This window comes from Kogia breviceps, chromosome 14, assembly GCF_026419965.1.
Source record: "Kogia breviceps isolate mKogBre1 chromosome 14, mKogBre1 haplotype 1, whole genome shotgun sequence".
Taxonomy (NCBI): Eukaryota; Metazoa; Chordata; class Mammalia; order Artiodactyla; family Physeteridae; genus Kogia; species Kogia breviceps.
The window spans coordinates 22189307-22204616 of NC_081323.1; the positions used below are offsets into that span (position 1 = coordinate 22189307).

Below are 15310 nucleotides of genomic sequence, written 5' to 3' on the forward strand. Positions count from 1 at the left end.
ATATTGCTGAGCCTATCTTTGGAAAATATAATCAGCCACAAGAAGTTCCTACCCTTTCTGAGATCCTCTGCTGAAGTGTTGAGCACACATGAGTGCCCAGGGCTCAGGAAACCCCAGGTGGCCTGCCCACCTGCATGGAGTCAATTCTGGGCCCCTGGCTAGTCTTACTCCTTTCGCTGTTGCCCTGGTCTGACCTGAGTCCAGAGCCCCACCTGACCCAACCCCTGGGCCCCTCCCCACCAGGGCTTTGCTGCTCCCTGGGCTCTTATGGGGCTGCAATGTAGATTCATGGCTCCCCAAATCCGAAGACCTTCAAGGGTCTTCGGAAGGGCCATCAGCCCCCTGCTCAGCCATGAGTGTTGGGACCCAGACAGGGTTTGTGGTAGAGCCAGGACTCGGGCCCAGGCCCACATGGGGAGATCCAGGCCACCGCTGGTGTGGCCATGGGTGTGTCAGGAGTGGCTGAGCAGCCTGCTCTATGTAGCACATCCCCTGCCAGGATTCCCACCATCCAACATCTCCAAGCCCACATTCTGCATAGATGGAGAAACTGAAGTTCAGAGAGGGCAAACAGTTTCTGAGAGCCACACAGCATCTCGCTGTGCCAGGCCAGAACCAGTCTACAAGAAACGGGGACATCAGAGCTAGAAGGACCCTGTGATCTGTTACATCAGACTAAACCAAGTGGCATCTTCTGAGGCCCGGGAAGCAGGAGGGCTTACCTGGCCCTTGCCCCTGTGAAATGCCATGCCACCCTGTTTGTGGTGAGTCTTTTGTGGCTCATCTCCTCCCTTTACTGTGTGCTCCATGAGGTCAGGAACTCACCATTGACAAGTCCACCACTGTGTCCCTCAGGGTCCCGCCTGGTGCCTGTGGACTGGGTGAGTGGACAGTCAGTGGGGGCAGGGGAGCAGGTGCCTTGCCAGGATCGGGGTGGAAATGCCCCTGAAGAAGTGTTTGCAGAGAACCTGCTGAGTGGCCCTGCTCCTTACCTGGCTCCGTGGGGGGCACCCAGAGGAAGGATCCGAGGATAGAGGGGGCACTTACACACCTAGACACACCTAGATGGGGATGAAGCCGTGCCTTACCGGGAGAGGGCATACCCCAGGAGCATATTCACCGCTGCGGGGCAGGTGGCACAGAAACAGAGTGGACCTGGGCCAGCTGTGTGTCAAGGGCAGGAGGAGGTGAAGCAACAGGTTTGGGGGAAGAGGAAGAGGAGGGAAAGAGAGAAATGGAAAAGGAAGGAGGAAAGGAGGAGAAGGAGGAGGAAAAGGAAAGGAAGGGGAATAGTCTAGGGAGGAAGAAGAGGCTGCAGACCGGTAAACACCAGCCTTGCCCCCCACGCCCGCCAGGGGGTGCTACCCTGAGAGTGAGCGCCTGCCCGCTGGGCAGCCAAAGGACTTCAAGTGGCTCTGCCCAACAGCGGCTCGGTGGCGAGGAGCGGGGGCGGGGAAGGCGTGACAGACACTAGGGAAAATCAACAGCACAGGAGCACAGTTCTGGAAGGAAAGAAACGACACCCACCAGAGCCGGGGCTCCGGGGTTAGCCGGAGTTGATCCTGTGGGGGACGTGTGGGGATCAGGGCAACCGTGTCCAGCTCGGACCAGCCCCCACGGTAGCCAAAACCTATTCCCAAAGCATCCGCTGGTCTGACTCCTGAGAACGGGTCGCCTCCATTTTAGCCCTGCAGAACCCGAGACCGGGGTCAGGGGAGGAGGAAGTAATGCCTGGGATCACAAGCCGCTCACGGCGTGCAGAGCCGGGCATGCACCCAGGGCCCGACGCTCCCCACGACTGTGAGAGGGAAGCCAAGCCAGAAGATGCAGATCACGCCCTGGAGGCGCGAGGTCTGGCTTCCATCCCGGCTCTGCCGCTAACCGTGGGCTGATCGCCTGTCTTCCCTTGGCTTCAGTTTACCCATCTGTACATTGGGATAATCGGTCTTACTCTGCGAGGTCCAGGGGGGCGGAGTTCGCGCACGCTCTGCACAGCCTCGAGGGGCGAGGTGCTCGGCGTGTATATGGATGCTGGCTCCCGCGATCTGAGGTCCACCCGGCCTCTACCTAGGAGTCCCCCCTCTCGCCGCTCGCGCGACCCCTGCGCGGACGAGGGGAGCAGGGGCACCTCCGCGGGGTGCGTTCCCCAGGCCAGCAGGGGAGGGGGCGGCGGCGGAGTGGTGGGGAAGGGAGCCCGGGCCACGGCAGCCCCGGCCCGCCTGACCCTCGAGGGGGTCGCTGTTGCTTCGCAGATCCCTCCCTCGCTCGCTGCCTGTGTTCCTCCCTGCCGCTCCCGCCGCGTCCGCCTTTTGTTCGCGGAGCCGCGCGCCCCCGAGCCGAGGCGGCGGGGCGGGGAGCTGGCGGGGCTGCGCGGGGGGCGGGCCGCGCCGGGCGGAGCCGGGGCCCGGGCCGCAGCCGGACTCGGAGCCCGAGAGAGCGATCGCCGTGCAGGCAGCCGGGGCCCGGGCGCTCTCCGGGGGCGCGGCGAGGCCGAAGGGGCGGGAGCCGGGCGGAGCCGGAGCCGGAGCCGGGGCGCCTGGAGGCGATCGGGCCGCTCTCTCCGAGCCCAGGGCAGCGGAGAGACCGTGCGGCGGGGGTCGGGGCCGGAGCGCAGCCGGGGGGCTGAGGTGGGCCGAGAGGAGCCGCGGCCCCAGCGGCCGGAGGGGCGCCAGGAGCCTCCCACGGGGCGCGGAGGCCGGGCGGGCCCGGGCCATGCGCGCCGCTCGCTGAGGCCGAGGGAGGCCGCGATGGAGGTGCAGGCGGGGGAGTCCCCGGCTCGGGGCTGCGGCCCCCCGCCCGCCCCCGCTCCGGAGAGGAAGAAGAGCCACCGCGCGCCGTCGCCGGCCCGGCCCAAGGACGTGGCCGGCTGGTCGCTGGCCAAGGGCCGCCGCGGCCCAGGCCCGGGCGCAGCCGCCTGCAGCGCCGCGTCCTCGGCGCGGCCAGACAAGAAGGGGCGTGCGGTGGCGTCCGGGGCGCGGGGCTCAGGGACCCGGGTGGCCGGTGTCCGTACTGGGGTCCGCGCCAAGGGCCGTCCGCGCCCGGGGACCGGGCCGCGACCGCCACCACCGCCGCCCAGCCTCACCGACAGCAGCTCGGAGGTGTCGGACTGCGCGTCGGAGGAGGCGCGCCTGCTGGGCCTGGAGCTGGCGCTGAGCAGCGACGCTGAGTCGGCGGCCGGGGGCCCGTGTGGGGCCCGCACCGGGCAGCCGTCCCAGCCCCCGCCGTCCGCACAACAGCCTCCGCGGCCCCCCGCCTCCCCCGAGGAGCCGTCGGTGGCCGCGTCGTCGGTGGGGAGCAGCCGCCTGCCACTCAGTGCCTCACTCGCCTTCTCCGACCTCACTGAGGAGATGCTGGACTGCGGGCCCGGCGGCTTCGTGCGAGAGCTGGAGGAGCTGCGCTCAGAAAACGACTATCTCAAGGTGAGGGCGCTGGTGCTGGAAAGGGAGGCCTCGGGGAGGCGCGGGTGTGAGCCCCACCGACCTGAGGCACCAGCCGGTCCGCTGTCCCACCGCACGAGCTGGGAAAGGGGCCTAAACCCTCAGGAGCTCCTTCACATCCCGCTTCCCCTTGTATCTGGGACACCTTCTCCTGAGGAAGGAACCTGGAAGAGGAGACCGCCCAGAGGACCCTGATTTGGGAAGGGGGGCTTGAGAAAAGTACTTTGGAGGATGCCTAGATGGGGTACTTGGGATGGGGGTGGGTACTCAGTGAGGGGCTGGACCTCTGATTCAGCTGCTCAGAGCCCCCACACCCAAGCCAGAGGCCAGGCCTTTGGCGGCTCTCCTTTCTGGGACAGGCACTGGTGTGCGGTGCTGCCAGGGAGACCTGTGGCCATCCCCTGCCAAGGAGAGGCCAGAACACCATCCTGAGTCTTTACCCAGGGCTTTCCTGGCTCAGGCCTGTCCCTGCCTGCCTTTCAGGGCGGGTCCGGTTTGAAAGCATTGACATCTGGGAACATCCCCTTGGCTAGAGTCCGACTTCCGCCCTAACGGTCCCACAGCCTGGGAGGATGATGTCGTGGGAGAATCGGTTCAGAGGCAGCTTCCTAAATCCCAGGGTATTGTCTTCTGCCCAGTTTGGGACAGGCCCTGTACACACAGCAGCTGCACTGGTGCCCCACGGCAGTGCCCATCTCCTTCCCATGTTCCCAGTGAGAGAAGGGAAACTGACATCTGAAAGGGGCCTTTCCTCTGGCGGGGGCGGTGGCGACCTGAGAGTTTCCCTGGGAGAGCAGGCTTGGCCTTCATGCTTTCAGGGGACATAAGCACCTGCTGGGTGCAGGCCAGGCTCTGTCTGCCCACTGCCTGGCACCGAGGCAGCTTTGGGGACAGCCCAGCCCTGTGTGTCGATGTTGGCCTGGGAAGCTTTGTGGGTTCTGCCGCCACTGGCGGGGCATGGTTTGGAAGAGGCTGAAATGTCCCTACTCTTATTAGTTGATGTCCTGGCACAATACCCAGAGCACCCCTGGCCAAGAGCCACCGAGTTCACGGCACTCTGCTAATTTATGTCTGCCCAGCAACACTTAGCTTTGCATTGTAGCTCTTCTGGCCAAAAGGGTTTCTCTCTCATTAGAGTTTGTAAGGTCTTACTTAACTGTGTCTCCCCCTCCCTATTTTCCCCAGCATCTGTTATCCAGCGTATGTTTAGTGACTGTTGTAGAATAGAAGGACAGGGTCTGTCTGAATCAGAATAATCTACCCCTTTAGCCTCTAACCTTTCCTCAGGCCAGGGCTTAGTTTACTCATCTGTTAATTGGGAGGGTAAGCCTTCCCAAAGACCCCATTCGCGGTTGACAATCAAGGGTTCAGTCAGCTCCTATAGTATTCAAAAGCCAGTGGTGAGAAGAAGACAAGTGGAGGGTGGGTAAGAGGAGGGAGACAAGCTAGAAGGAGGCCTGGCCCTGCCCAGTTGGTGCTCTGAGCTGCTTCCAGTACTTCTTGCCTGAGCTGCACTAAACTCGGACCCCGAGCTCCTCACTCCTGCCTCCTGGCCCCAACTGCTCCCCCTGGCAAGGGAAGATGGGGCATAGAGCTTTGCTGTAGGGTCTCACACACCCAACCCTGTGGGCTCCTGTTCATTCCAGGAAGTCAGCAGGCAGAGCTCTGGAGTCCCTATGAGCCACCCATGACTGTTAAGATGGAAAATAGTTCCAGAAGGCTGGGGATTGAGCCTAAGGTCTCACAGGGGCCAGGGCCAGGCTGGGGACCTCCCACTGCCTGGGTCAGGCTCCAGCCTCAATTTCCCCCATTCATGCAGTGTTTCTGGCTTCACGTGCAGGCCTTAGGCCACTGTTAGATCTGGGGTCTGTGCCTTCCTGGCTGTGTGATCTTGGACCAGTTACTTAATGTCTCTGGACCTCAGTTTCCTTGTTGTATAAAGGGACATCACACATCTTCCAGCCTTAAGGGTTAAATGAGTTATGTGTGCAAACACCACTAGAGCGCCTGGCATGTAGCGAGCCTCAGATGAGGGTAATTTCGATCACTGCTGTTCTCAAGTGGTATGTGACACATTTCCGTGGGCGCTTATCATGTTCTCTTGTGGACTCCGTGGGGGCAGAATAGATCCTCCTCCCCACCTGAAGCAGTCCCGGCCCCTCGTTCATTCATTCACCAGCTACTTATTTAAGGCCTACTGTGTACCAGACACTAGTGCAGATCTGAGGATACGGCCATGGGCGAGGACAAAGTGTCTGTTTTCATGGAGCTGTTCGTCTAGTGGGGGAGACTGGGATTAAACAATAGTCATACACTACGTCACAGTGCGGATCGTGATAAGGGTGGGGAGGGACACAGTGTGCCGAGAGCACATGAAGCTGGGGCTGGGGGTGCTCAGGGAGGCCAGGGGCTGAAGGATGAGATGGAGCCAGCTGAATAAGGAGCTGGAGTAAGACCATTCCAGGCCGAGGGAAGTAGGAAAAAGCTCGTGGATTTCGAGGCTCAGTGCCAAGGCTGAAGAGAGGAAGGAGATTGGATGGAGAGGTGAGCAGGACCAGACTGTGCGGTTACCACTGTGTGTACATGAGTCAGTCCCTGAACTTCTCTCCAGCTGCCAGCCTCACAGAGGCAAGATGAAAATCTAGAGGCCATGGATGTGGGCCATAGATGTAGAGGCTATTGCAGGAGGTGTTGTTTTGTTCATTCTACAGATGGGTAAACTGTGGCCACAGCAGGGAGGGGACTTGTTCCAGGTCCCAGAGCCAGTTCTCCAGGCAGCCAGGCTTGGAGTAAGAGTACCTTGTACTCTGGACGTGTTTCCTTCCCCTCTGGGCCACTTTGCTTCTAAGATGCAGGATCTGAGTTACCAGGAGAAGGACTTCAGATCCCCAGTGCTTTCCCAGGAGGCCTCGTGCTGCCTTGGGTTGAGTCCCCCTGAGTCCTGTGGGGCCCTGCTCGAGCTCACCTCCCAGCTGGTGGGCAGCACTGGGAACCATCAACTGGGGAAGACCCTGCGGGTGACGGCGGATCTCCTGTGGCATGAGGCTTACTCTGGAGCCCGAGTGGAAAGAGTGGAAATGGGGCAGCTCTCTCTCAGTGAGACGATAGAAGGAGCTGCTACTGAGAAAGGAGTGAGCTTGCTGTCCGTTGAGTTATTCAGCGTTATTCAGCCTTGCATGTTGGATAAAGACATGGGGTTTGTGGAAAGCAGCTGGTCAACGGCACAAAATGTGGTGGTTGTGATTACTTGAGGAGGATATTTATGTGGAGGCTGTAGTTGAGTTGCCTGACCTCAGCCAAGGAAGTCTGAAGGTTATTAACTTTTAAGGTTCCAGGATTCTAAGAGACAGCTTTGGCTGCAGGGCAGACACATGGACTGTTTGACCTTCAAAACCCTGGTGGTCTGAAGTCTATCTCCCCATCACCACTAACTGTTGTTCATGCACCTTTTGAGGACATGCTGGGAACCCACCTGGTGTGGATGGAAGAATCTGAGCGTTGGAACCCAAAGACCTGATCTAGAGACCTGACTCTGCCATTTACTGTGTGGCCATGAGCAAGTCACTTGGCCTCTCTGAGCCCCCCCCCCCCTTTTTTTTTCATCTATAAAATGAAGATCATGGAACCTGCCTGGGCCACTTCATAGGATTGTTTTCAGGAATCAGGGAGGTGTGAATAGATAAGAAGACATTTTGCAAGCCGTGAAATCCCACATCTTTTAGGGAATTGTTATTATTGTTAGCCAATGAACAGATAGGATGTCAAAGCCTTCATTCTTGAGGGAGCTGGGAAAAGCCAGCAGGGTGGATCCCACTAGCTTTAGGATGTTGCTAAATCAGGAGCTGCTCGGAGGAGGACAGGAAGGAGTGATCACATTCCATGCTGTGTGGGCTTCATGAAGCAAGGCCTCCCCACCTCCTTGGAGGTTCTACATGTGAGTGTTTGAAGTGTAGCCAATCTAGATGTCAGCCAGAAGGGCCCAGAGGAAGCATCTAATTCCCCTCCAGTTCCCATTGTACAGTTGGGTAAATGGAGGCTCCTGCACGCAGCCAGGATTCCAAACCTGGTTGGTCTAACCCTGGGTCCTGTTCTTTCTACAGTCTGACTGGAACGTGAGCTTGCGGTTGCTAACAGCGTGTCTAGTCTGGGACATAGGTTGTTGAGAGGAATTCTGTTGTGTGCAGGGCTCCAGGCTAAGACTTGTTGGGAGCAAGTAGAGAATGACATCTGCTGGGGCCGAGAACCTGGAGCCTGCAGGCGGTGTGTGGGGGACATGTGCCTGCGTGTGTGTACATGAATGTGTACCCTGCACCAGTAGAAAGTGTGATTGGGACCAGGGATCTGAGATCTTGGAGGAAGTGATGGGGGTTTGGATCGAGACTTAAGGGTTAGATAATGGTTAGGTTGGAATCCAGAGTGCTAGAATGTTAGAGCTGGCCTGGAGACCCCCGGACCACTGATCCCCGGCCTTCTGTGGTTCTTGCTCACAAATGCTATCAACTATTAGATCATTTCCAGTGTGCCAGGCTCTGGGTTAAGTAAGTCCTTTACTCATCACAGCAATCCTGTGTGGAGGGTTCTGATATCAGACCCGTTTGACAGATGAGAAAACCGAGAGGTTATGTAATGTGCCCGAGATTGCACAGCTGATATACTTGGGAAGCTCACTAGACAACCCCAAGGAGCTCCCTTCCCCAGTCTCTCTTCCACCCTCTGCCACGCAGGAGGCAGCTTGTGCCTCCAAGTTTCACGGAGCAGGGTTCTCACCTGGTTTTGCCCGTTATAAGCTTTGTGTCTCTGGGTGAGATTCTCAGTCTTTCAGAGTGTTTTTCCTTCTGAAAAATGGGAGATAAGCATGCCTGCCCCAGGGTCATGGGGACCCTTTTCCGAGTGACGATATAGATCTAGTGCACAGTAAATGTTAGTGCCTGTCCTGGTTGTCACCATTCCCATACCTGCTTCTCCAGGCATTCATTCATTCATTCATTCATTCATTCAACACATATTTTCCAAGTGCCTCCTGGGTACCAGGCCCTGTGCCAGGTGTCTGGGGCAGTAAGCCACAAGTTGTGAAGCTCTCAGTTCCTGGGAGCTGTAGGAGGAGGACTCCAGTATATCTGTCACTGTGGGAGGGAGAGGAGTGGTCACCATGGTCAGCAAAGCTCCAGGCTAGTCCCTGCCATGAGTCCCAGCCCTCCCTGTGGCAGCTGAGAGGTGGTCTGAAAGAAGCTGCTCTGAGAACTGGGTCTTTAAGAATCCTCAGCTGGTCGCCTGTCGTGGGGGGTGGGGGGCAGCTCCAGCGAGGTGGAGAATGAGATGCAGAAGGTGAGATGGATGCTGCTGAGGCCTAAGGGGGACCACAAAGCTACCAGGGCTCCCAGCATTCCTTACAGAGGGGTTTGGCCTGTGTCCCTGGGCACACTCTTTCTCGCACACACAAACACATGTACACATATTCACAGCACGTGCTCAGAGATCCACGACCACTCACACATGTCTCACATACACATCCAGGGACATGCTTGTGCTGTCTGTTTGCAGAAGCACACCTCCAGGCTTATTAGGGAGGATACCTGCTCAGGGAAGTACACAAACCCATGCAAGATACACCACCTCCTGTCTCATCACACCCGCAGTTATCTAACACACAACAGAGACTCACACCATCTAGGAGACTGCTGGCTCAGAAACACACCCTTACACACCCCCAGACACACTTGGCCATGTCCCAGAGATGGACACACCCTGGAGACACCCTCAGACATATCAGAAGCACACATGCATATGCGGGCGCACACACAAACCCACACAGAGTCATTACACACAGGTGCCCGCATCCGCGGAAATCCACAGATACGCCCCTGCCAAGCGGGCACAGACACAGCTCATCACCCAGCCACCCCCGCTGCCTCTTCCACAAAGAGAGCAAACAGCAGAGGTCCTTGCACACTCGGGGCTCACAGACACACACCCAAGCGACACACATGAGCAAGACATGTAGCCACGTACATAGAAGCAGGACACGAGCACAGAGCACTCAGATGTCAGGCCTATAGCATTTGCTAACAGGAGCCAAAGACCCACAGACCAGGTTACCCAGACACACACACACACACAAACTGGCTGTGACATTTCAGCTACACAGAAACACAGGAAATCCTGGCCCGTGTCTCCCTGGAGCTCATGTGTACAAACTACTGTTTTCAGCTCCTCCACGAGGCTTCCTTCCACTAGGCTGCTGGGAACAGTGAGGAGTGTGGCAGGGGCTTGACTTTGCAATCTTCTTGATCTGGGGGTCCTAGGAGCCTGTCTGGGCCTGAGTGGTATGTAGGCAGATAAGGGGCTGGCAGGTCACCAAGGTGGAGAAGATATACCAAAGGCCATCCTCAGGCCCCGGACACCCAGCACTTGGGCCTGGGCCCAATGAGCTGAGTGAAATGGAGCAATTGTCAGGCCTGCCAGCGCCCAGGGGCAACTCCCTTCTAATTTCCTTGGAATTTCCTGCTTGCCCTCATCTCCCGCCTCCTCCCCCTCCCCCTTTGCTGGGGACTGTGGAGGGCCATGCCACTGCCATCCCTAAAGGGTGCCTGATTCTGCCTGGGAAAAGGAGGCCAGGATAGAGAAGGTTGGAGGACATGTGGGCACTCAGAGGAGGGACCTGGAAGACTTCCTGGAGAAGGAGGCATTAGAGTTGAGGAGTTAGCCTTGAATGACTGCCTCTGTGTCCAGCTGCTGGGACCGTGCCTGGCACATCGTAGGGACTCAATAAATATTTGTTGCAGGGTTGAATGAAAGGCAGTGATCAGGGTCTGCAGGTGGGCTGCAGGCCGGCTGCAGGCTTAAAACAGAAGAGCTGGAGGGAGTTGCAGGGGGGCAGTGGTGAGGGAGAGGCTGGGAAGGGGAGTTGGGCCTGCTGGGGAGGGGCACTGAATGCCGAACTGAGCCGAGGCATTGTGAACACCTTGCTGGGAGGGGGCCATGTTGACCTATAGCAGAGCTAGGAGCTGCCTCCTTTCCATGTGTCAGTAGCACCGGACACAAGGCCCCAGGGCCTCTCGGGAGGGAGGTGGACAAATTCCACCTTTGGGATCAGGTCTGGGGCCAAACCTTGCTTTGTCACCTCCTCCCTATACATGAACCCCATGTGCAAGGCCCCCTCATCAAGCCTCAGTCTTCCTATCTGTAAAATGGGGACTTAATCCCTTTCTTGCAGAGCACTTGGGAGGATTAGTATTCAGGTATATGGCACATTCAGCACTGTCCTGGTCACAGAGGAAGGGAGGGACCCCCATGTCCTGTGTAGCCTCTGGGGCAGAGAGAGTTCCCTAGGGGAGGGGCTCGGCTAAGTTCTAAGCAGAGGCCTGATCAGCAGCCAAGGTTATTACTAAGGTCATTGCCCCGGGTGCCCCATAGGCGTGACCTCATCTGCAGTCACATTCTCTTCCTTCTGGTGCCAGAAGGAACTTGGAGCTGGGGTGGGGAAAGAGCTAGAGACTCTGGGGTGTTCTGGGCCAGGCTGGCCCTGGCATTCACTGGAGGCCCACAGGTCAGTGGATGGTGCTGCCTCCCTGAGGAATGGCAGGGAGTCAGAGAGGGTGGGGGCAGCAGGCCAGCCTTTCCCTTCTCTGGGGTCCAAGGTGGTGAAGAGCACTGTGGTCTAGAGCCGAGCCCACCTGGGCTTGAATCCTGGTTCTGCCTTTTCCTCTATGAGCTTTGCCTTTATAAGCCTCAGTCTCCTCATCTGTAAAATGGGGATGCTGATACTCCTTTGCTGATAGAGGGTTGCCTTTGAGGTCCCACATTCTAAGACTGGGGTGAATAATCTCCCATTGCCTGCACCGCAAAGAGAAGCTCGGGCTTCAATAGAAAAACTGTTTTGGGTCCTGTGGCTAGGCTGGACCAGTTAAACATCTTTCCCCTGGTTTTGCCCCAGTTCCACATGGGATCTTCTGGGTCAGTTGCATCAGCCTCTCCCCTCCATATCCCTCCTGGGCCCTGCCCAAATTCCTGGTGGCCTGTGTGGTCCTGCCTTTCTCAGCCTCACCTCACCCCTGCTCCACCCAAGTTCTGAGCGCTCCATGCATCCCAAGCCTCTATCCCTGCATTCTTCCCACTTCGGGGGCCTTTGTACTGTAGTTCCCTCCTGCTTCCCTTGGTTTCCTCCTCCACCTTCATGTGTTCAGCTTCAGTCCAGGCTTCTGTGTTAGACACATAGGGGCTTCCTTTAGGCTCCTTTGGGGCATTTACCTCTACAGTAATTAGATTATTGACTGGATAATTACAGGTTTCACTCCAGCCCCTCCCCCTGTGTGCTCCGCATGAGGACAGGGATCTTACCAGGGTGGGACTTAACCACTTCCTTTCACACAAGTATAAGTAAACTGAGGCTCAGAGAGGTTAAAGGGCTTGCCAAAGGTCACACAGCCTGCAAGTGGCAAGAGGCAGAAGGACTGGGGTCTCGTGATGCTCTTTGCTCAGAGATTTGGCTGTAGCCCAGAAGCCCTTTGGGGGATGTTTTAAACACATCCAGATCCAAAAGCTGCCTTCCTTCCTGTCAACAGAGAAAGGATAGGAGGGACACTGTCAGGTGTCCCCGCTGTGAGTGCCCCCCAGAGGCATCAGGGACTGCGGAGGTCTCCCTGCTCTGGCGGATGAGGCCTGGAATGGGACAGTGACAAGCCAGACCTGGCCTTGGTGGGCAGTCGTCTCCAGGCATCTCCTCCCTGCCCACACCTTCCACACACGCACACACACACACAGCTCCCCCCACCAGAGAGAGTGTCTGTGGTCTCATGCACAGGGCTGTGCCACATCTGGGAGGCTCACGCCTGATTGCCTTTGGAGCCTCCATCTTCCTGAGCCTCTGTTTGCTTATCTGTAAAATGGGCATAAAGTAATAGCACTTTCCTCAAAGGGACTGTCATTGAGATAACGGACATTCATTCAGAGCTCAGCCCGGTGTCTGGCACATGGTAAACCGTTGTAAATATTAGCTATTATGATTCTCACTATTGTCCCATTATAGAGAGTGTCTAGTCTAGTTTACTAGAGCTCAAATTGGACTCAAATCCTGGCTGTGCCATTGAACTGTGACCTTGAGTTGACCCTTCTGACCTCAGTTCCTCAGTGGGGTGGCTGGGGATACAGTGAGATAGTGTGTGCTACCTGGCACGTGCCTGGCACGGGGGGAGTGCTCAGCGAGCTCCGTGCCTGTTACTGTTTATTGCTATTGGAGAGGTAAATTCAGGACCCTGTCTTCCCTCATGACCCTGTGGGTAACTGGGACCGGGCAGCCTCCATGCCAGTGGGAGGGGGCATTGTGTAGCATGGCCATGCCTGGCTGGGGTCCTGTTCCTCCTTTTCCAGGACCTTTGACCCTGACTCCCCTAAAACTAGAGACCAGCCTCCAGGCAAGGAGACTAAGCTGGGAGGTAGGAGCCCAGGGTCCCTCCCTGCTTGACTCTGTTCAGTCCAGGGGACCCTGGGGCTGTCCCCAGTCCCTCTCTAGGCCTCAGTGTCCCTGCTTGTGAAGGCCTGGTGTCTCTGGGTTCCCCTCCTCCTGCTGCTGCTCCCACAGTCTTGGCTTTTTTTTTTTTTTTTTTCGATACACGGGCCTATCACTGTTGTGGCCTCTCCCGTTGCAGAGCACAGGCTCCGGACGCACAGGCTCAGCGGCCATGGCTCACGGGCCCAGCCGCTCCGCGGCACGTGGGATCTTCCCGGACCGGGGCACGAACCTGTGTCCCCTGCATCAGCAGGTGGACTCCCAACCACTGCGCCACCAGGGAAGCCCCACAGTCTTGGCTTTTGAGCTGGGAGGGAAGTGGAGCTCTGCAGAGCCTTCTGCCCTCCTTGAGGTCCAAGTGTGAAGATCTCATCTGGAGCCTTGACAGACCCTGGAGGACAGGCAGAAGGGACAGCAGATGGCTTCCCTGGCCTCTCGGGGGGCTGGCATGCCGCCCTTGTGGCCACTGCTGCCCCAAACTGCAGGTCAGCCCTTCCGGGCTAGGGTGAGTGGCCCAGGCCAGAGCCAGGGTGGCAGATGGGCAGGCAGCCTGGGCTTTGGCCTGAGGGAGGGACCGTGGGGGGCAGGGTGGTGTGGGAGAAGGCGGGCCAGGCAGAGGCTCCCTCAGAGTGAAGATTCTGGGTCCCTTAGCTCAGCTGTCATTCTTCCTGGGTCTGTTGCCCATTGGTGGGTTGGGTCCCTAGAACCTGGGCAGGAGGTGATAAATTTAGGTAAGGTTTGAAATTGGGCAGGGACGCAGTTGGGCTGGGACCTGTGATACGCTCCTTGAAAGAAACACGGGGTTGAGATGGACACAGTGGGCTTAGAAGGGTCTGGAAGGCTTCTCTGAGGAGGTGGCATTTAAGTGGAGGCTTCAAGCAGGACGGGGAGCCGGTAGTGGGAGATGCAGGGGAGGGGAATCCAAGCAGAGGCTTAGAGGTAGGACAGGCAAGGTGTCTTCTGGCTGCTGGGAGAAGACCTGAGTGGCTAGAGTGTAACCAACAAGAGGAGGAATGCGGGGAGATGAAGATGGACAGGTAGGCAGGATCAGGCTTCTGTTTTGCTTTCAGGGCCGGTGATTTACATACTGTGAAGTGAGTTTTGACAAATGCACACAGCTCTGTTAACCACCACCACAATCAAGACAGAGAACCATCGACCTCCAAAATTCCCCCGTGCCCTTTTGTAGTCAGTTCTTCCCTCCTCCCCCAGCCCCTGGCAACCACTGATCTGTTTTCTGTCCCTATAATCTTGCCTGTTCCAGGGTGTCATGGAAATGGCTTAATACAGTACGTAGCCAACGGAGTCTGACTTCCTTCACTTAGTATAATGCATTTGGGCTCCGACCACGTGGTTGTGGGTATTGGAATTTCCTTCCTTTTTATTGCTGAGTAGTGTTCCATTATATGGATGTACCACCATTTAGCCATTCACCAGTTGAGGGACATTTAGGTTGTTTACAGATTTTGGCGATCGTTGGAGGTGTTTTTTTTTTTTTTTTTGTGGTATGTGGGCCTCTCACTGTTGTGGCCTCTCCCGTTGCGGAGCACAGGCTCCTGACGCGCAGGCTCAGAGGCCATGGCTCACGGGCCCAGCCGCTCCGTGGCATGTGAGATCCTCCCGGACCGGGGCACGAAACCGTGTCCCCTGCATCGGCAGGCGGACTCTCAACCACTGCGCCACCAGGAAAGCCCCCGTTGGAGGGTTTTAAACAGGAGAGTAACAGTTTACAAAAAATCACTCCATGTACTTAGTGAAGAACAGATTAGTGGGGAGCAGACTGACCGTCATGGGGACTAAATCCAGTGATTTGGTGATGAATCTGGCCCACCATAGATACTCACTAATTGTTCATACAAAATGGCTGTGCTGAGGTAGCCAGGGAGGCTTCTTGGTGGAGGTGGCATTTGAGGTGGAGCAGTGAGGAGGTGGGAGACAGATGCAGAATGGAGGGAGGCCCAGGCAGTGCAGAGTCCCCGTCAGAGCTGGGTGGGCTGAGACCCCGGCTCCCTGCTCCTGACCCAGCCTTAGTATCCCAGGGTTTCTAGAATGTGGTGTGCAGGGCCCAAATCAGAGTTCCCTGGGGACGCTGGGTGAACAGGCCCCTCCCAGGGTCCACCCTAGCCCTGTGGGGGCTGATTCTCTTGGGTGGGAGTTGGCCAGGGAACCTCTGCGCTGGAACAGTCTCTTCCTCGGTGGCTGGTAAGAGGCTGCCTCCTCGTGCCTTCAGGAGCCTCCTGTCCCCCTGGTTCCTTCCCTGTCCCCTGTGGGCCAGCTGGGAGCTGTTGCTGAGGCTCACTCACCCATTGTTGCTTGCTGTATTTCTGCAGAGGGGCTTCGTGTTTGGTCACTTTCACCTCCAGCTCCA

At 57.5% G+C, this 15310-nt stretch overlaps 1 protein-coding gene across 4 annotated transcripts in view; it reads left to right on the plus strand.

Annotated features, from left to right (window-relative positions):
- Positions 1-2434: 2434 nt before the first annotated feature.
- MTCL2 (microtubule crosslinking factor 2) overlaps positions 2435-15310 on the plus strand; it is a 72635-nt gene continuing 59759 nt past the window's right edge. For 3 of the 4 annotated variants that reach the window (XM_059037959.2, XM_067011990.1, XM_067011992.1), the window contains exon 1: positions 2667-3419. In XM_059037959.2, the coding sequence (XP_058893942.1) occupies positions 2748-3419 (672 nt within the window). In that variant the 5' untranslated portion in view covers positions 2667-2747. Of the gene's footprint in view, positions 3420-15310 lie in introns of all 4 variants that reach the window. The other variant, XM_059037957.2, reaches the window with a different exon arrangement.